This window comes from Ranitomeya imitator, chromosome 5 (genome assembly GCF_032444005.1).
Source record: "Ranitomeya imitator isolate aRanImi1 chromosome 5, aRanImi1.pri, whole genome shotgun sequence".
NCBI classification, from domain to species: Eukaryota; Metazoa; Chordata; class Amphibia; order Anura; family Dendrobatidae; genus Ranitomeya; species Ranitomeya imitator.
This window is the reverse complement of record NC_091286.1, coordinates 114,528,412-114,550,720: the sequence shown is the minus strand read 5'-3', so window position 1 is coordinate 114,550,720 and position 22,309 is coordinate 114,528,412. Positions and strand designations below refer to the sequence as shown.

The 22,309-nt window shown below is 43.4% G+C and overlaps 1 protein-coding gene across 1 annotated transcript in view; it reads left to right on the top strand.

The window, feature by feature from the left end:
* The window catches only part of CRIM1 (cysteine rich transmembrane BMP regulator 1), a 973,879-nt gene that overhangs the window by 610,142 nt on the left and 341,428 nt on the right, over nucleotides 1-22,309 (top strand). Inside the window, exon 6 of the mRNA XM_069769103.1 lies at nucleotides 20,556-20,738. Within this exon, the coding sequence (XP_069625204.1) occupies nucleotides 20,556-20,738 (183 nt within the window). The remainder of the gene's footprint in view (nucleotides 1-20,555; nucleotides 20,739-22,309) is intronic.

Sequence of the window (22,309 nt, the reverse complement as noted above, 5' to 3'; positions counted from 1 at the left end):
ACACTTAGAACTAATTTCATTGTTGTTACTTAAATAAACGTAATGAAATGACATCATGTTGTGGGGATAATGTATATACTGACATCATTTTCCAATTTAAAAGCCTCACAGCTCAAAATAGCCCCTGTGATGACACCTATACATCCAGCCTCATTAAAACCTCACATACTTATACTTAAAAATTAAGCGCAGTCTGTAGATGTGTTATGGATTACATTGCAGATACACATTATAATATCGCACACATACACTATAATAAAAAAGCTCCATTCTGTTATGAAGGCTGAAGAATGAAACTTTCGGTAAGGTAGAATAATAGCGAGCACAATTAGTCCGCACAAGTACTACTTATCCGTCATCAGAGAGGTGTGATTGAGGACTGAGCGTTGGATATAATTTGCTAACTCATTTCGGGGCTGTTTTCCCTTTATTTCTTTATTGTACAGTCTATAAAAGATGCCAGGCTGCCGTTTGCAGCTTTTAGTTAATATCACATCCTAGCTGTCATATCGCAAATTGCAGCTATTTTAATGTACATTTAAAATGTAATTTCACTCCATTTCCACAGGCTGCGGTGAGCTCGGATTCATCTCATGATTAATAGGGAAATAAGAACCGATACAAATGATTTTCAAACCTTTTCACGCCACGGAGCCTATATATGCCTCCAGGCTTCCAATTTAAACCCCAGCAATGAGTGACATATAACTCTCAGAGATAAAGCTGCTATCCGGACTGTTCCCTAAAACATGACTGGAATAAAGAGAATTGATTGCTGGAAGTTATATTTTACTGTAGTAGGGTGAAGTATGCAGCAGCTGCCATTGGGTCCGGCTATAGTTGCCTATATAGATATGAACTAATGCCTTTATACTGCATGCAGCAATACTCACAGTACGCTTTTTGTCTCCCAATATAATGGAGGCCCCCTCTGTTTCTGGATGTGGTAATGTGGTTACTACTTCTTGACTCTGTTGGATACAAAGGAGAAGCATGACTGCTTTTTCCTATCGTCATATCACTTACCACATGTTTTCAGTAAGACACAAATCCAAGGATATTTTTTTTTTTCATAAGACCAAAAATGCGAGTGACAAACTCATAAAGTAACGGCATGCACATTCCACTAAGACACCAACTCAATATCCACAGTGCCTCTTCTACGAACTGACGACTCCTCTCCTGGATGGACACTTCTCTGGCTTTTCTAGTCTATGGCTAAATACAGTCTTCTAGGCCCTAGAATCTAGGGTCTCTTTTGCATAACCAACTTTTAGCTGTCCAAGTACAGACCAGAATATCACGACCAACTTTGGCTTCCCTGACCCAAACTGAACAGTCTCACTTATGCCCGTTAGAATGTTGAGTTACTGTCCAGAAACCCACAGGTGGTTCCGATATTTCCGCCTGTACTCAGACCATGAAAATCGGCTGCGTGAAACAGCCTAACAGCACCTATCCATGGAAGATCATCAGATCATTACTTAAAGGGGACCTATCCCTGGTCAAAAGTGACAAGATCTTAGCCTTATATTATTACTACTGTTAACATTAGCATTCTGTTTATATATTTTTTTTTTAAATCAACAAAACAGTTCCAGAAATATGATCATTCATATTTAGTGTTAATTCTTATGGTCTTAATAAAAAAGAGGGCGTGGTTTGTAGCCTTAAGACACGCCTCCAAAAAAAAACCCTATGAGCCACGCCCCTTTTTAAAGGCCATTAAAAAATTAGAATTTAATTAAAGGCCCATAATTTTGCAACTATATAGCAGGTTTAAAAAAAAAATACTTAAAGAAGCAGCAGGAATAAAATAAAGAGAAAAATTTGCCACTTCTGACCTGGTGACATTAATCCCCCAACTATAACTGCAAACATGATTAATCCTGCTAGTGGCTGTGGACCAAATTTTCCTTTTTTCTTTGCAATTCTGAAGTTACAGTCCCCCATACACCCATTCTTAAAAATATGTTAAGTCCCCCTTGTTCTTTTACCTCTTTTACTACAAATTTTATCCATAATAGCCATCTATTTAGAAGATGGACATCAGATCTGACCTCCACTAGAGAACACAAAGTGATTTCCACTCTTATTTTTAAGAGAAATGGAATAATGCCTAATAGGTTTATGGCTTATGTTTTTACTTTCATTTGCTTTTCCTAATCATTGCGGTCCCCGGTCTTCAGTCCACATCCCCTCCCCACGATGAACATGTCTTCTTTTCGGCCATATGTATCCTATATCTGTGTAATGGAAAACAACAGCAAAAAAAGATGTCGGTAGCAAATTTTAGGCATCAATGGCTACCGGGCTCCAGGGATTTTTCTTGCCCTGCAGTAACCTACAAAGAAAGAAACTTAGACTTTTTCTGCTTCACTTTGACTAAGGTGTTAGGACTCAGGGAGCTGAAATAGAAATAAAACGTAATATTAGCCAGTTAATATTGTGATATTTCTTTCCAATGAAATAATCTGGAAGATGACAATAAGAAAAAATAGAATTATTGTAGAATAAATGTTATCTGTGCTGGCCTCAAACACATGCTTTCATCTGTGATAGAATACGATGCAAAGGAACTTGGAAAGGCTTCAGAATGAAATGAGGAGTTTCTATTCTCATTAAGTAAGATTTAAGTCTATGCAGAAAGACTGAGGAAATGTAATCCTAATCATTTTATGCAGTAAAATGCTATAAAATGTACGCCGGCTCCGCTCTTACTGAGCATTACGCATTCACATTAACAAGAGATCAGCGTCTGAAATACAGGTCTAAAAGTCGATCTGCAAAGTCCTTAGAAGTCTCATTTGATCTCATTTAAGGGATAATAAATGGACAATCTGCAAATCGCTTAACGTAAGAAATAACTACCATATCTTTGTAATTTCTTCATATAAGGCAGCCCCTTGCCTTGAATATGGTCTTGGTCATGAGACTCTCGGTAATTGCTGAAACCACAGGGCAGAAGCGTTCAGCTCCTGAATTAGCGCACAGATGGTTGGGCGCAATAGAAAGTCTATAGCTTCTTTCTCCGCTGTGTGCACTAAGAGCCCCATTCATCATTTAGGATTGTTTCACACCTTTCCCTTTTTGACTTGTGGTTTTTGCTTTACTGATGTTTGGGCCAAATTCATCTGATGAATTTTTTTGCAAATCCCAAATTGCCCGTCAACTGTTTTTTTGTGACTCTTTAGCACACAAACTTGCACGCTTTGTAAAATAGGTCCTCTCCATAAAACAAAACATACAGTATATATTTTTCCTCGGTTCCACATAGGGACCTCTTCACAAGCCTACTACTTTTTAGGCAATTGATTTGAATACTGCACGGTCTTGATCATCTTTCTAAAATCCATTGGCCCCCGGTTTCGGTTTCTTTCCCCTTGTGAGATACAGCCAGTACATGCCCGTGGTTACGATCCTCCTTTCTGAGAGAAGGTTATGGTAGGATCAGTAGTAGTGAGCTGAGAAATGGCCCTGTATTAACAAACGTGCAATACGCTGTGACTAGCGTGTTTAGCAACTGTGTAGGGGTTAATACACTTCTCATTAACATGACGCGGCATTTGAGCCTCCAGCTAGTCTAATGCGGCGTTGTTCCGGGACTCCGGAAATCAGTAAGCAGCAGGGGCGCCTGGACCTGAGGATACGGTCGGGCGTCGTGCTGGTATGGCAACCGGACTGGTGCACGTCACCGGAAGTGAGGCACACGGTACAGCGAGGCACCCCATGGTCCGCGATGCGACTGGGCAGTACGCTGCCATAGAAACCAAACAGCACGCGCCGCCAGAAGTGACGCATGCGGTCCAAGAGCTGCGTTCCATGCGGGGCGCACGGGACATGACGTCAGCCAGTTAGCCCAGGTAACACTGGGCGGGCTATTTAAGAACGAGGAACGCTGTTCCATACAGATTGCTTGCATACCCCTATGTTTAGGGTCCTCCACTGAGTTGGAGGGACTATACATTAGTTTCCCCTGATGAGTTACACACAACGAAACGCGTAGGGAAATGTGTCCGGTATTTTTGGGTTAAATTACTTTCCTGACAGCGTGAACGGGCATGTGTGCGTCCAGAATTGTGCCCCCCCCCTCCCAGTTGCTGCGGATGTTTTGTGAGTGGTCTTACCCTTACCGAAACAGGAAGTCCGGAGTTGAGATCGTTCCAATTATTATACACTAATCACCGTCACTGCATTTCCATATGATTGATGGAGACAAGAGATATGCGGTTTGCGATTTATACGTGTCATGTGCTCCCTTATAGGATTTGATTCTTTCCCTTAAGAGATTGACATTTAAGTGTTTATCCAGAAGGTCTCGGGGATTTGGTGATTTGTTCATTCCCTTTGCATGGGATTTTTTTCTGTGAGTCCTTTATGTTTTATTTCGATATTCTTATGTGGTTGGTTATACCAATTTTAGCAAAAATACATTAAAAGTTATTTTTTATATATTAGTCACACCCTGCTTTGATATACTTTGTAAAATATCCAAAAAAATGTGACTTTTTAACTGACGCACGTAAAGTCACTTTAGGAGAGGGTTAAAATAGAGATGCGCCAAGTTTAGTGACTTGAATGAATGAATCGGTGTAAAATATCTGGAATAGCCACATTGATGTAAAAATAAGAAAACGAGCTAAACTACAAAAGACAACTTGAAAAAGATACAAATCATTTGCTGAATTTGTCGTAAATAACAAAGTCACTGCTTGAGAGGTATTCATGATCAAACACTGGCAAAAATGCAAATCGGCCCCTATGATCTTCTACCTGGTGAGCGGAGGGCTTCTGCAATGAGGTTTAAGGGACCCCACCTATCTACAGGGTGTTAAAAAGGAGCTGCATTAGAAAGAAAACATACTATGGCTTAGATACACTTTAAAACTTCTGTTGTCTTCAAAGTGCCGGCCACGAGATTCCTACCTTTTGTCTAACTTGCTATCCTAGTCCATCAACAGAAGCCCTCAGAAAGATTGGAGGGAGTGTGGGAAGGTCTCCTCTCAAACTGCATGCAGCCATATCTGGGACATAGGCTTTCAGTTTGGGGCAGGTATGTGTGATGCCCAGGAGACCGGGATACCCAGCACCGGACCAATGGAGTCTGTCTCTTGAGGGGGATGTCACGGGTGGCTTGACCCGGTGCTGTGGCCTCAGGCAATGCACAGTGTAAGGGGTATCGTGAGGGGACAGGCACTTACTTGATCAGCAGCAGGTTCTCCCAGCGGTGACGATCCCGATCCTGGATAGATGGCTATTGTCCAAATGAAAGACTGAGGCACTGAAACGTTTAACCAGTTTACTTTAACATAAAAGGATTTACAACCAGTCCTGTCACCGGAGTCTGTATGGGAACTCTGAGTTACTTTGACCCTGCCGGGGTCTTCGCCTCTTATTGTGCGCAATTTCTGTGTGGCCCTGCTGCTGTATGTGAACTGGCTGCCGGCCCAATCTGTCCCCTCCGGGTCCTGGTTCGATGGGCAACCCGAGTCCTTTTATCGGTTTACCCCCTCTGGGAGTACCGCTGAACTCTGTGTCTGTTGCTGCGTCCGGCCCTAGTGAAGCTGATATCACCTCACGTTTTTCCGGTTGCTGTATTATATATAATGAATACAGCCACGGATCCGGTATCCGTCTTTGCGCCTGTTTTGGGTAGTGATTAATGCTACCCGGTTCTCACAATGTCCTTTTTCTCTGTCCCTCTTCTCCTCAGGCCGGTGATTTAGGCCTGGTAACAGTCACAGGGCTGTTAGAGATTCAACTGTATGACCTCTCACTTTCAGCTCCTTAGCCCAACTGCCATTTCTTCTCTCAGACCAGAATGGATCAAGGGGAGTCTCTGGAGCTCCCCCTTCTGGCCGGAGGTGGTAGTGCAGTCTTGCTATTTTAGTATTTGTACTTACTGTCAGTAACTATTTTTGTGGCAAATACCCCTAGGGGTGCCACATTTGCAATGTGGAAGTGATGGAATGGAAGTTCCAGCTCCTATAGTGCTAGCAGAGTGCTAAAAAATGAAAAGGAGTGGATGGTAAGTTTCAGGCCATGAGATTCAGGACCGTTTCTGGACGTATTTAACTAGAATCTACAATTAAAGTAGTTTTCACTTGTGGGGGATGATGGCAACACATCTATGCTGATCTATAGATTTAGAATGAAGTAACATGTACATCTAATCCAACGTACATGTATTGTCTTACTGAAACATATGGCAATCCATGACTATAAGGCTATGTTCACACTTTGCGGATTCCACTGCGGATTTTTCCGCAGCAGAATTCCAAAATCCGCAGTGAAAACCCGTTGCGGTTTTTACTGCGGATTTATCGCGGTTTTTACTGCGTTTTCTTCTGCGGATTTTCATCTGCAGTTTTCTATTGGAGCAGGTGAAAATCCGCAGAAAAGAAGTGACATGCTGCGGAATGTAATCCGCAGCGTTTCCGCGCGGATTTTTCTGCAGCATGTGCACAGCGTTTTTTGTTTCCCATAGGTTTACATTGTAATGTAAACTCATGGGAAACTGCTGCGGATCCGCAGCGGTCAAATCCGCTGCGGATCCGCAGCAAAATCCGCAAAGTGTGAACATAGCCTAACAGTGAAAGAGCCTTGGGCTGTTGGTGGTGTTTGAGGGGTATTTACTTGGCTAAAGAAATCTTGTTGGTTGTGTTATACTTGGCTTGTACATTTTATGCTAATACGGTATCTGGTTAGGTTATAGGGTAACTGTACTTTCAAGTAACTTTTCAGAATAGATTGTCCTGTATACGTACATGAGGAATAATATAAAGGCCATTAAATTGCTTGACTCTGAAATGATAAACAGTTTTCCATTCTGCATATTCTATCTCTAATTTGCTATCTGCTCTGAGCTGGTGGGAGTAGACAAGCTGCTACGATCTCTCCCATACACAGCACAGCAGACAGAGAGGGAATCCTGCTCTTCCTTCTTTTATTAGCACACAGAGATCAACAGCAGCATGGAGGAATGGTCAGTGGAGATGTTAATCCAGCACTGTAGTGATACAAAAGGCTTGGAAAGTTCAGCACGATCTTTCTGTATCTCCCACCACTTGTTTTTTCAGTCTGCTCTTCTCCCCTGCTACCTCACTCCTGAGATTATAATAAGCTGTGTCATATGACACCACTGTGAGCTGGCAGTCCACTGCACTGTGTTCATGGGACATTAAAGTTCATGTCCTCTACTGTAAGGCCTTAACAGGACAGCAAAAAGCTAGTTTGTCGGCTGCGTTGATTTTTTTACACATGCTTCAAATTCAACCTTCTCTACAGTAAATCTTTCTATGTAGCCAGGACATTTGTTGCTAATAGCATGGTGTTTCATGCGCATAGAACAATCATATTAACATTCACTCTGTGTGCATAGATTTCTGGTTCCCCAGTTTACACCACTGATCGCCTTGTAGCTGATGTCACGGTTCCACCCCTCAGTGTGTCTGGGATGCAGTACTTTGATTGACAGCTTGGCCATCCAATCTGGTACAGGGGCGTGGTGAGCTGTCAGTGTGTTGATTGACAGCTCTACTATCCAATCTGAGAGTGTGAGGCGTCGGCTGTCTCCAGGTGTTCATTATTACAGGTAATTGCCATGCTTCTTAACTGAGCTGTGTCTCCCAGAACTCTGCCAGGCATACATTCAGCTTGCGAGGTTTGTGCTCCCTGTGCCTTCAGTTCTGTATGCTTTATCTGTTGCCTAACCTTGGACTTCGTTGACCATCCGCCTGTTTAACCCCTACAGCTCTGATCCGTTATCCTTCCAGTACTCTGACCTCAGAACATTACCTGACTACTCTTTTGTCTCTTTCTTCTGCTTATCACGTACCCTCCTGGCTTCTGACCTTGGGCTCCTTGACTACTCTGACTCATGGCTTGGCCGTGAGAAGTGACTAGTGTCACAGCCTTCAGTGGTCTTATAATAGTCGAGATTGGAAAATGAAGATGGGTCTTTATTATGTTACAATAATATGTTCATTTATATGCAATATTTTAGGATACTTTTAATTGTTTCACTTATGTGCTACACAAAGAATAGTTGGGATAAGTCTAAGTCTTTTGGCCATTATTTCATTGTAGATATTGATGTGGATTTTACACGTTATGTGCTTGTTCACATTTGGCTTTACAATAATGGTTTTTACTGTTCCTCTTTAATCTTGTTGGTGTTTATGTGCACTTTGCGTCCTCCTGTGTTTTATTTGTGTTACTTCCTTTAAAGAACATCATATGATAAAACATAAAAAGCCATTTCTAAGGATTTTGTTATGTAAGGCTTTTATTAGTCGGAACACAATTCTGTGCTGGAAGCACAAGCTTTACTTTACCCTAAACTTCACAATGACGTTATTATGTTTAAATAATCAGTGCTGAAATTGATTTTTGGTGAAAAAAATTCACAGAGCTAAAGTACTTGGGGGGGTCAGTGGGACCATGGCCCCAAATGAAAGGTAGCTTGTGCTTAACAAGAGCCTGCCATCTCTCTGAATATATCTATTGTAGGAAATACATAAATATTTGTGTTCTCCGTAAAATAGCAATTTTAGGGAATATTTTCTCGGAATGTTGTGTTATGCTGTTTCTCTGTAATCTTTCTAGAAATGCATGAATTAATTGACAGCTTAATGTAACCGGTTGAGCGGAGGGGATGGGGGTCCAGCACCGTCTGACACTGCCAGATTGTGAAGGGACAGACCACACTGACAAGGGAAGTGGTAACACCTAGTTGGCAATTGATTTATATTTAACTTATTTATATATAAAATATTCGTCAGATGTCGTTAAAGTGCTAAAATGTTTTCTTCTTCTAAACAGGTCACTATAGCTGACAGACCTTAGAGCCATTACGCTACGTTCACATTAGCGTTGCGTCGGGCGCAGCTGCGGCGACGCATGCGTCATGCGCCCTTATGTTTAACATGGGGGCGCATGGACATGCGTTGCACTTGCAATTTGTGGTGCATGCGTCACTGTGGCGCATGCGTCAGGGCGCAGAGTACGCTGCATGATGCAGTTTTTTCTGCGCCAAAAACCATGAAAAAGTGGACGCATGCGTCACAAAATGCTGCGTTGTGCATGCGTTTACATTTGCGTTGTGCGTTGCGTCGCCGACGCTGCACCGCACAACGCAAATGTGAATGTAGCTTTGCTTGGTCTTGGATTGCCATTGCAACCATGAGAACCAAACAATCACAATCTAGGGGTGCAATTTTGGTTACAAAGCAGCCCCCACACTTTTAACCATCTAGATGCCATTGTCACTATTGACAGCGGCATCTAAGGGGTGAATGGTTGGTGCCAAATCCAGCAGGGTGTCTGCTACAGTGTACAGCTGACAGCTGCTGTATTTTCACCCTCCGGGAATTCTATCCTCTTATAGCTCATGTCAGTACAATTACATAGTTGTGGTTATTGGTTGGTTAAAGAAGTGCAGGTATTTACTAACAAGCATGTCAGTAAATGGGGGGGGGGAGGGGTCCAGCTGGTCAAGGGACATTTGATTAAGTCTCTGGGGTAAAAGAAGTGGCCAGACAAGCTTGCTTAGCTCTTTCCATAACAGCGATAGACTTTTGTAACTCTTATTCCGCCAGACCACCCTTATTATCCTGAGAGATGGAGGTCAAAGAGGTGAAGACACAGAAATTATTCTAAATGTCTGAGATGACAATAGACCTTTTAAATAGGATGTCTCCGGTTGATCCCACAAAACAACCCCCTATAGAGAGTAAAGAGGGCTGGGAATACAACGTAATACATGACCTAAGAGAGCAGTAAGCTGTCACATTGGCACAATTTGGGAGAATTCTGTAGGGTGTAATTATGTCTTCATAGTGGCCCATAGAGCACCCAGCAGGTTTCCTCCCTAATGCGCCATCTTATATGGTGGAATGAATGAGGCCATGTAAGGACCATAGACCTATGGATGATGGATCTAATGTCATAAAGCTAAAGAAGATGCACAAGTCATTTACACAGTATCTATCGAATGCCGAAAGTGTGTTGATTCTGACTTTTCAGCACGACGCACTTTGTCATTAATCCTTTATTGCTATTCCAGAGAAGGATAGTACATAAGCTCAGCCTAACCACCGAGCGCTGGATTGAGAGCAGTCTATCGCTGTGTAGTGTGAGTTATCAGATTCTGCCAATTGTGACAAATGACGTCTAGTTTTAGTAACATGATTTACAATTGTGTAAGTACTATTGCCGATCCAAACTGCTTTTGACGTACAAAAGATAGAGGCAAAATAATAAACCAAAAGAAATACTGCCCGCTGCTGTCTGCAGCAGAATCTATAGACCATCAGCAGCCAGGACATTGAATGCACTATCTGACCCGCCGCTGAGGAATAGCACAGATCTGCCCGGCCGAAAATGATCCGTGTGATAGCAGCATTTATAAAGCTGTCTTTCTGCAGGGATCATACATCTCGATTTAATAGTATAAACACAATATACTTGCTCAGAGCCATATAAAAGGACGCCAGCCTCAACAAGTCAGTCCATGAAATGTGGAAAGTGAAGGCCGCTGGGAGGGGAGCAGCGGTTGCAACACTCCAGTTTTCAATGATCACTGCAAAAACTTGATCTAAAATTATGAAATTAGCCAGCTTCACTGTGTTGTACAGAAAGAAATGTAAAATGTGTGGGCTGCTCCTTAGTAAAAACTGCAACGCATGGATTCTGTGTCTGAGACGCAACCAACCAGTATTTTATGAATCTATCACTAAGTGTTTGCCGCAAAATCCGAGAGCAGCATAATGTAACGGCAGGGCCCCTGGTTCCAGCGACGTGGCACTTCCTGGGCTGCTTGCTTTAGTTTTAATAAAATCATTGTGTTATCAACAGGATATTACCGCTAGAGGACTAGTGAACCTGCTGCCATGTAGTCCTCTATAGAGCTCAGTATAACCCTCTATAGGGCATCAGTATCTGATCCGTGGGCATGCAACACCAAGTATCCTCACTGATCAGCTGCCTGGAAGTTCTCGGTTGCCGGATCACAGCAGATTCATCAAAACTATAGTGCTCATGGCCGGATTCTGCAGATCCCCCCGCTATTCACCATTATAGAAAAGGCGGCGTTGCTGTGTTCCAACAGCATCAAAGTCCTTCCAGCCGCAGGAATCTTAAGGATAGTCCATCAAGAATAATGTATTAGCCAACTGGTTTAAGGGAATCTGTTTAGTTCTAAAGCTAAACTTATCCTTCAACTTTTTAGGCAATGCACATTGACATGTACAAACTAGGATCATTTTGCATGAATTCCATTTTGTGCGCCTTGTAGACCATTTCATTAGCCAGATGGCTCCACTGGCCTTGACATCAATGGTTACACTGGCACACAGATTGCATCTTAAGCGCCTTTATGTAATAAAGCTGAGTGCTGTGTACAGACGATCCATTGTCCGGCAGTTTGATCATTTCTCAAAAAAATTCCCTTGCATATATAATTTATAGAAGTGCTGTAGGAGCTGAGGTGGCGCAGGTAACAGAAAGTGCTGAAATTCTGCCCATTTCCAGCCTTTCACCTCTTAGATGATGATAGATGTTCCACTGAGACTCCGGATAAATCGTAAAGACTTTTTTCGTCCTCTCAGCACAACTTTAACTTAGTTGCAGTCTGGCCATCATAAGATAGATTGCCCCCATATATGTATTAGTCAAGTATAATAGGTGTCACTTGTGAGCTGCTTGCTTCAGGACAGCATGGCAAATAGTACAATAACTCAAGTGACATACACTGGCTTTATTGAAGACTTGAGGCCAAATGAGTATTACTATTTATTTTTTTTCCAAAGAGCAATGTGCATATAATATATAAGTTGTGAAGTTTGCCTTTTTTGTATATGGTTTTACATTTGAATTATGAAAAATGTACTGAAAGGTTTGGTAAAAAGTAAATTTTCATCTAAATCCCTATCTATTTAGCGCCATAATTGTAACTTTTTTCTAATATACTTGTATTGAAAAGTCCCTATCCTTCCCTAACTACACCGTTGAGCCACTTTTCTTTCTTGATTTATTAAGACCAGCTTTGTGCACACGGATGTTGATGCTGGAGTGAGATGCGCCTAGTTCATTCAGAGGTGCCTGACACTCAATGAATTAGTGCATTTACAACTGGTGTGCGCCACCTCCAGAAATGTTAGAGTCTGTGCACACGAGGCGGATTTTGCTGCGGGTCCGCAGCAGTTTCCCATGAGTTTACAGTTCAATGTAAACCTATGGGAAACCAAAAACGCTGTGCACATGCTGCGAAAAAAAACGCTCGGAAACGCAGCATGTCACTTCTTTCTGCGGATTCCGCAGCGGTTTTACAGCTGCCCCTATGGAAAACCGTAGTTGTAAAACCGCAGTAAATCCGCGGTAAATCCACGATAAATCTGCAGCAAAAACGTAGCGTTTTTGCCCTGCAGATTTATCAAATCTGCTGGGGAAAAATCCGCAGTGGCCAAGAATACGTGTGCACATACCCTTACTCCAGTCAGGGGCTGTACGTCTTCCACCACCAGTGGGCAGGCGGCAGCACAGAAGGAAAAGAACACATTTCCACCGTAGCCGAGAGCAGATGTCTCAGGCTATGTGCACACGTTGCGAATTAGGCTTAGGAATTTCTGGTGCGGATTCTGCCTCTCCTGGCAGAAAATGCACCTGGGGTTCTGCAGCGTTTTTTGTGCATTTTTGCTGAGGTTTTCTTGCGGATTTGCTGCGTTTTTTACCCCTGCGGTTTTCTATAATGGAATGGGTACAAAAACGCTGCAGATTCACAAAAAAGAAGTGACATGCTACTTCTTTTAAACCACAGCGGATTTTCCGCAAAGTGTGCACAGCATTTTTTTTTCTCATTGATTTACATTGTACTGAAAATCAATTGCGGATCTGCAGCGTTTCTGCACCTCAAAAAACGCTGCGGATCCGCAGAGAATCTGCAACGTATGCACATACCCTCAGAGTGTGAGATGTAGTCACACTTAAATCTGTTGGGCACAAGAAACGTTTTATTCAATCTGCAGTGAGAGCAGGCTGTCATCATGTGTCTCACACAGGAGCGGTCTGTTCTGGGCTACTCCTGTGTGAGATGTAATGTATCCGCAACGGACAGGCGAAATGGAAACAAAAATGTATTAATTTGTGTGTCAAGTTCAGCCTGATAAATTTGAAGAAAGGCCCTCTTTAAGGAAAGTGTCTGTATATAAAGCAGACCAAACAGTGCTTTCATGTATGTTTCAAGTACAAAAACCTGAAGACATTTCAATGAATGAAGCCAACAAAGTCACTGTGCACACTGCCTGGCCTCCATCCTGGCAGTATTTGTCTTTTTCTAGACAGCTATATCACATTTTTGTGTGTATCCGACATACACACAAATGTAATATAGCTGTGACTTCTGCCTATTGTCTTTTTGTTAATGTTGTCTTTTGTGTTTTTAATTGTTTTAAACTGTTTGGCACACTATGTTTCAATAAAGCCATTGTTTTACTGTTCCTTATTTGTGCTTGTGCACCTTTATTCTGCATAGCTTTTCTTTTCAAAAGCTTATAATCTTTTTTTCCGCTGTTAGTTTCACTCCATCCCCTATTCTATACTTTTGTGGGGCCCACAATTTCTATTCAATTACAGGTTTTATGTATATCTGTAAAATATGGACACTGCCAGTATGGAGACCAGTGTCCACAGTGATTCTGTCGACCTCCAACGGCTTCAAGTGAATGGCTCGGAATGGGAATAGTTTTTCTGATATTGCTCGACATACAGTAGAGCACTGTCTAATTGGGAACGTAGCCTTAAAGGGGTTGTCCACTACTAGGACAACCCCTTCTTAAACTAAATGTTAAAGAATGGTGCCACCAGTTTTCTTGTAATTTGTTTTTTTTGTGAAATTACGCTGAAAATAGTAATTAAAATGTATTAATGCAATATTTGCAAACATTTCTATATGAAAAATATTACATTGTTTAGAAATACATATATAATTTCCACTAGGGGGAGCATTTTCCATTTTAGACCTCAAGCAGCTATAGTAAGATCTACCAACTTTACTGTTAGCAGCAAAATTGGGGCAGAAATTGCTGACATCACCATTTCCCTCCCCTTTCGGGTGGTCTAGTTTCCCTGGGGAAGAATGAAGAGCAGCATCAAAGGGCAGCGCCATTTTGTGGGTGACTGCCCTGTGATCTGCTATCACCAGCAGTTAAAGTACCGTCACACTAAGCGACGCTGCAGCGATACCGACAACGATCCGGATCGCTGCAGCGTCGCTGTTTGGTCGCTGGAGAGCTGTCACACAGACAGCTCTCCAGCGACCAACGATGCCGGTAACCAGGGTAAACATCGGGTTACTAATCTCCCGCTGACATCGCTGAATCGGCATGTGTGACGCCGATTCAGCGATGTCTTCGCTGGTAACCAGGGTAAACATCGGGTTACTAAGCCCAGGGCCGCGCTTAGTAACCCGATGTTTACCCTGGTTACCATCGTTAAAGTAAAAAAAACAACCACTACATACTTACCTACCGCTGTCTGTCCCCCGGCGCTCAGCTTCTCTGCACTCCTCCTGTACTGGCTGTGAGCGCCGGTCAGCCGGAAAGCAGAGCGGTGACGTCACCGCTCTGCTTTCCGGCCGCTGTGCTCACTGCCAGTACAGGAGGAGTGCAGAGAAGCAGAGCGCCGGGGACAGACAGCGGAAGGTAAGTATGTAGTGGTTGTTTTTTTTTACTTTAACGATGGTAACCAGGGTAAACATCGGGTTACTAAGTGCGGCCCTGCGCTTAGTAACCCGATGTTTACCCTGGTTACCAGCGAAGACATCGCTGAATCGGCGTCACACATGCCGATTCAGCGATGTCAGCGGGAGATCCAGCGATGAAACAAAGTTCTGGACTTTCTTCCCCGACCAGCGACATCACAGCAGGGGCCTGATCGCTGCTGCCTGTCACACTGGACGATATCGCTAGCCAGGACGCTGCAACGTCACGGATCGCTAGCGATATCGTCTAGTGTGACGGTACCTTTAGTGTATGTGCACACGTCAGGATTTTTCGCGTTTTTTTTGCGGATTTTCCCGATAAAAACGCTATAAATCCGCATAAAAAACGCTCAAATTATGCATCCTATCATTTAGAATGCATTCCGCATTTTTTGTGCAGATGTATGCGTTTTTTTCCGCAAAAAAAACGCAATCCGCAAAAAGAATGGCCATGCTCATTCTTTTTGCGGATTTTCTGCGGATTTCATGCATTCAGGAAAAAAAAAAAAAAAACGCAAAAAATCCGCAAAAAATCTGCGCAAAAAACGCAAGAAAAACGCGAGAAAAACGCGCGGAAAAAAACGCGATTTTCTGGCATATTTCTCCGGATTTTGTCAGGAAAAAAACCTGACGTGTGTACATACCCTTACTGTCTCTCTCCCATCAGTCTCTCACCCAGATTACATGTTTCTCACCCCCCTCCACAATGCCTGGCCATTCCATGCAGACCTGCAGCTCCTTCTTGTTTTATCTGAGGGATTAATCACAGCTCCTGCTGAGCAGCTGACAGCTCCTGCTCCTATAATGATAATGGTACATTGTTCCTCCTTGATGTCTCTGCTATTCTGCCCATGCTTTACATAGTAACATAGTAACATAGTTAGTAAGGCCCCCTTCACATTTAGCGACGCTGCAGCGATACCGACAACGATCCGGATCGCTGCAGCGTCGCTGTTTGGTCGCTGGAGAGCTGTCACACAGACCGCTCTCCAGCGACCAACGATGCCGGTAACCAGGGTAAACATCGGGTAACTAAGCGCAGGGCCGCGCTTAGTAACCCGATGTTTACCCTGGTTACCATGCTAAAAGTAAAAAAAAACAAACACTACATACTTACCTACCGCTGTCTGTCCTCCAGCGCTGCGCTCTGCTTCTCTGCTCTCCTCCTGTACTGTCTGTGAGCTGGAAAGCAGAGCGGTGACGTCACCGCTCTGCTTTCCGGCTCACAGCCAGTACAGGAGGAGTGCAGAGCACAGCGCTGGAGGACAGACAGCGTTAGGTAAGTATCTAGTGTTTGTTTTTTTTACTTTTAGCATGGTATCCAGGGTAAACATCGGGTTACTAAGCGCGGCCCTGCGCTTAGTTACCCGATATAATGACATACCAGAACTGACCATATATTATGACCATAATAAAGGGAAAACTCAAAAAAGCTATAAGGAAAACATAAGAAAACCAAGAGTCTTTAAATCCAAAAGTATAAACAAGTACTAATAATAATGAAAGATAGTCCAAGAAAAGTAATCACTATCAAAATATCTTTAATAATAATACAAAAACACAAATAGGACATAAAAAACACATACAATACAATACAAAAAAATAATATAATTGGATAGGTCTAATGAACAATAATGCAAGACTGGCAGAGGGTAATCAAATTCACAATAAGAGGGAGAGCACGGTACTCAAAAAAATATATGAGTATACAATCAATTCCAGCAATAGTATATGTCAGCTGGAAAGCACAAGTGTGCATAAATACTGAGGCAAAGGAGTGACCATACACTAACCCTCATGTCATGACTGCCCCCTGAAGAAGCAGCGGTGAAACGCGCGTTGGGGTACCTGTGCGGTGGGTGTTCGGTTTCCCGTGGTAAGACACATGCTATTTTGCACATAAGCGTACTATTGGCACTTTTATTCGGGGAGTCATGGGGGTTTGATCTTCCTGCCACATGGCTTATACTATTATAGAGTGGCCCCTGTGATCCCTCGTGCGTCTTTCCCACATGACATGAGGGTTAGTGTATGGTCACTCCTTTGCCTCAGTATTTATGCACACTTGTGCTTTCCAGCTGACATATACTATTGCTGGAATTGATTGTATACTCATATATTTTTTTGAGTACCGTGCTCTCCCTCTTATTGTGAATTTGATTACCCTCTGCCAGTCTTGCATTATTGTTCATTAGACCTATCCAATTATATTATTTTTTTGTATTGTATTGTATGTGTTTTTTATGTCCTATTTGTGTTTTTGTATTATTATTAAAGATATTTTGATAGTGATTACTTTTCTTGGACTATCTTTCATTATTATTAGTACTTGTTTATACTTTTGGATTTAAAGACTCTTGGTTTTCTTATGTTTTCCCTGCTTAGTTACCCGATGTTTACCCTGGTTACCAGTGAAGACATCGCTGGATCGGTGTCACACACGCCGATCCAGCGATGTCTCCAGGGAGTCCAGCGACGAAATAAAGTTCTGGACTTTATTCAGCGACCAACGATCTCCCAGCAGGGGCCTGATCGTTGGTCGCTGTCACACATAACGATTTCATTAACGATATCGTTGCTACGTCACAAATAGCAACGATATCGTTAACAATATCGTTATGTGTGAAGGTACCTTAAGGCCGAAAAAAGACATTTGTCCATCCAGTTCAGCCTATATTCCATCATAATAAATCCCCAGATCTACGTCCTTCTACAGAACCTAATTGTATGATACAATATTGTTCTGCTCCAGGAAGACATCCAGGCCTCTCTTGAACCCCTCGACTGAGTTCGCCATCACCACCTCCTCAGGCAAGCAATTCCAGATTCTCACTGCCCTAACAGTAAAGAAACCTCTTCTATGTTGGTGGAAAAACCTTCTCTCCTCCAGACGCAAAGAATGCCCCCTTGTGCCCGTCACCTTCCTTGGTATAAACAGATCCTCAGCGAGATATTTGTATTGTCCCCTTATATACTTATACATGGTTATTAGATCGCCCCTCAGTCGTCTTTTTTCTAGACTAAATAATCCTAATTTCGCTAATCTATCTGGGTATTGTAGTTCTCCCATCCCCTTTATTAATTTTGTTGCCCTCCTTTGTACTCTCTCTAGTTCCATTATATCCTTCCTGAGCACCGGTGCCCAAAACTGGACACAGTACTCCATGTGCGGTCTAACTAGGGATTTGTACAGAGGCAGTATAATGCTCTCATCATGTGTATCCAGACCTCTTTTAATGCACCCCATGATCCTGTTTGCCTTGGCAGCTGCTGCCTGGCACTGGCTGCTCCAGGTAAGTTTATCATTAACTAGGATCCCCAAGTCCTTCTCCCTGTCAGATTTACCCAGTGGTTTCCCATTCAGTGTGTAATGGTGACATTGATTCCTTCTTCCCATGTGTATAACCTTACATTTATCATTGTTAAACCTCATCTGCCACCTTTCAGCCCAAGTTTCCAACTTATCCAGATCCATCTGTAGCAGAATACTATCTTCTCTTGTATTAACTGCTTTACATAGTTTTGTATCATCTGCAAATATCGATATTTTACTGTGTAAACCTTCTACCAGATCATTAATGAATATGTTGAAGAGAACAGGTCCCAATACTGACCCCTGCGGTACCCCACTGGTCACAGCAACCCAGTTAGAGACTATACCATTTATAACCACCCTCTGCTTTCTATCACTAAGCCAGTTACTAACCCATTTACACACAATTTCCCCCAGACCAAGCATTCTCATTTTGTGTACCAACCTCTTGTGCGGCACGGTATCAAACGCTTTGGAAAAATCGAGATATACCACGTCCAATGACTCACCGTGGTCCAGCCTATAGCTTACCTCTTCATAAAAACTGATTAGATTGGTTTGACAGGAGCGATTTCTCATAAACCCATGCTGATATGGAGTTAAACAGTTATTCTCATTGAGATAATCCAGAATAACATCCCTCAGAAACCCTTCAAATATTTTACCAACAATAGAGGTTAGACTTACTGGCCTATAATTTCCAGGTTCACTTTTAGAGCCCTTTTTGAATATTGGCACCACATTTGCTATGCGCCAATCCTGCGGAACAGACCCTGTCGCTATAGAGTCCCTAAAAATAAGAAATAATGGTTTATCTATTACATTACTTAGTTCTCTTAGTACTCGTGGGTGTATGCCATCCGGACCTTTGCTCTTGCATCTTAAGGTACTGTCACACTAAGCGACGCTGCAGCGATACCGACAACGATGTCAATCGCTGCAGCGTTGCTGTTTGGTCGCTGGAGAGCTGTCACACAGACAGCTCTCCAGCGACCAACGATCCCGAGGTCCCCGGTAACCAGGGTAAACATCGGGTTACTAAGCGCAGGGCCGCGCTCAGTAACCTGATGTTTACCATTGTTACCAGCGTAAACGTTAAAAAAACAAACACTACATACTTACCTTCAGCTGTCTGTCCTCCGGCGCTCTGCTTTCCTCTGCACTGTCAACGCCGGTCAGCCGGAAAGCAGAGCGGTGACGTCACCACTGTGCTTTCCGGCTGGCTGGCGCTGACACAGGATGCAGGAGGAGTGCAGAGAAGCAGAGCGCCGGGGACAGACAGCTGAAGGTAAGTATGTAGTGTTTGTTTTTTTAACGTTTACGCTGGTAACCAGGGTAAACATCGGGTTACTAAGCGCGGCCCTGCGCTTAGTAACCCGATGTTTACCCTGGTTACCAGTGAAGACATCGCTGGATCGGCGTCACACACGCCGATCCAGCGATGTCAGCGGGAGATCCAGCGACGAAATAAAGTTCTGGACTTTCCTCAGTGACCAACGATCTCCCAGCAGGGGCCTGATCGTTGGTCGCTGTCACACATAACGATTTCCTTAACGATATCGTTGCTACATCACAAAAAGCAACGATATTGTTAACGATATCGTTATGTGTGAAGGTACCTTTACTCCCATCAGCCCTTAATCTAGGATCTGTTCTGCTGGAAGCAGTACTGCTTATATTAGGAGATCCCAGTGCTCCATGAATATGGCAGCAGATCACTCCCATTACTGTGAATTGTGCAGCCCACAGAGAAGCCCAGTGCACAGCAGTGACAGTTCTATTACAATAGATAGGTCGATTCATCTGTTATCTACTATGACCAAAGGGTGCCGTATTATGACACTGATAGTGTTGTGCTGCTATTGTGAAAGCAAGATGTCAGCCTCCAATGCCTTCTTTAAACTCCTATAACACACAAAATATGTTTCAAATGCAATCAAAACTTGGTTCTATTATCATGTTATGCTACATTACATTGATTTATTAATGATCTACAAATGTGGTACCTTCCCTTTAAGCCCTGTTAACATAATAAAGCCTATACCCTCCTACCATGCTGGCACGATTCCTGTGCTATCCGCACTTACTCTGCCCGGGTCTGTGGTGCCCTGTTGTGACACCCATCACTGGCGACACTGTCCCTGCTGAACATGAAAAGGAAGCCAGTGATCAGCTGCAGCCTGGACTTCCCCTTCATGTTCAGTTTGTCCGAAGGTGGAGACAGTAACGCCAGCGCTGTTTGGACCACATCACATCCCCATTACTGCGAGTGCCAACTCCTCTGGAACGGAGCCGGCACGGGAGGTGAGTATAGGCTTTATTATGTTATCGGGACATAACATTTACTTTAAGATAGGGTTTCTCTAGTACTGGACAACCCCTTTAATAAGATTCTTTATTACTTTACCAAATCTATAAGGTCAGGGGTTTCTTTAGTATCCGTCAGAAATTAATACTTTTTTTTTTCTTATCCTATCTTTTTAGAGACCAAGCCAGCATGTATATTTAATAACGTGGAGTACTACGATGGAGATATGTTTCGTATGGATGCGTGCCGCTTCTGTCGGTGTCAAGGAGGCGTTTCCATCTGTTTCTCAGCTCAGTGCGGAGAGCTGCACTGTGACCGCTATTATGTGCCAGAAGGGGAGTGCTGCCCAGTTTGTGAAGGTAATGTCATTTATCAGCATTTGTAAGGACTCATTACCAGGAGATGCAAACAGTGAGAAACCTGTTGAGGACCAGCAGGACGTCTGCACCTAGTGTCTGCTGCTTAGCTACAAATTGTCAAAGATTCTGTATCCCAACGCAGGTTTATTGGAGTGTCCTCGGGATTGTCTCAGGTGGCATGCCCTAGACTTGACAAAAATACAATTGTGTAGACCAATAGAATTTGAGGCAAATATTACAAGCAATTGTTACTCAACAGAGGAACCATTTACCCATTCAGGTAGTAATGCTGCAGAAAGCCTCATCCCTACCACACCTGCAGAACTATTCAGTGTTTTCTGGAAACAACATCACAAGCTTTTTTACACATCACAATTTTCCCTCTTTGAAGTCAATAGGTAAAGATTTCACGGAAGCAATGAGAAAACTGTCAAGGCATTGGAAAACACAAGAGCCCAAATAATGCAGCCATTTTGTGCAGCTACGCGTGAATCTACTATATAATTGTTTAAGGGTCACTTCCATCTTTCTGTCTGTCTGCCTGTCCTTCTGTCTGTCACGGATATTCATTGGTCGCGGCCTCTGTCTGTCATGGAATCCAAGTCGCTGATTAGTTTCACCAGCTGCCTGTCATGGCTGCCGCGACCAATCAGCGACGGCCACAGTCCAATTAGTCCCTCCCCTGCAGTCAGCGCCCTGCACCTGCTCCATACTCCCCGCAGTCACCGCTCACACAGGGTTAATGCCAGCGGTAACGGACCGCGTTATGCCGTGGGTAACTCACTCCGTTACCGCCGCTATTAACCCTGTGTGATCAAGTTTTTACTATTGATGCTGCCTACGCAGCGTCAATAGTAAAAACATCTAATGTTAATAATAATAAAAAAAATAAAAAATCATTATATACTCACCTCCTGCCGCCTTTCCCGCTCCTGGCTACGGTCTGGTGACCGCTCCATGCAAGCGGCAGGTTCCGGTGGTATGGGAGAAGGGCCTGCCATGACGTCACGGTCATGTGACGCGACGTCATCACAGGCCCTGCGCGAGAAGGACCTGCCATGACGTCACGGTCATGTGACCGCAACATCATCACAGGCCCTGCGAGAGAACAACCTGCCATGACGTCACGGTCATTTGACCGCGACGTCATTACAGGTCTTGCGCGCCAAGGACCTGCCATGACGTCACGGTCATGTGATCGGACTACAACTGGCCCTCGGAAGGTGAGTATATGCTTTTTTTTTAACCTGTGACATACGTGGATGGGCAATATACTACGTAGCTGGGCAATATACTACGTGACTGGGCAATATACTACGTGAATGGGCAATATACTACGTAACTGGGCAATATACTACGTGACTGGGCAATATACTACGTAACTGGGCAATATACTCTGTGACTGGGCAATATACTATGTAACTGGGCAATATACTACGTGACTAGGCAATATACTACGTGGCTCTGTGCTGTATACTATGTCACTGGGCAATATACTACATAGCTGGGCAATATACTACGAGGCTGGGCAGTATACTATGTCGCTGTGCAATATACTCCATGGCACTGTG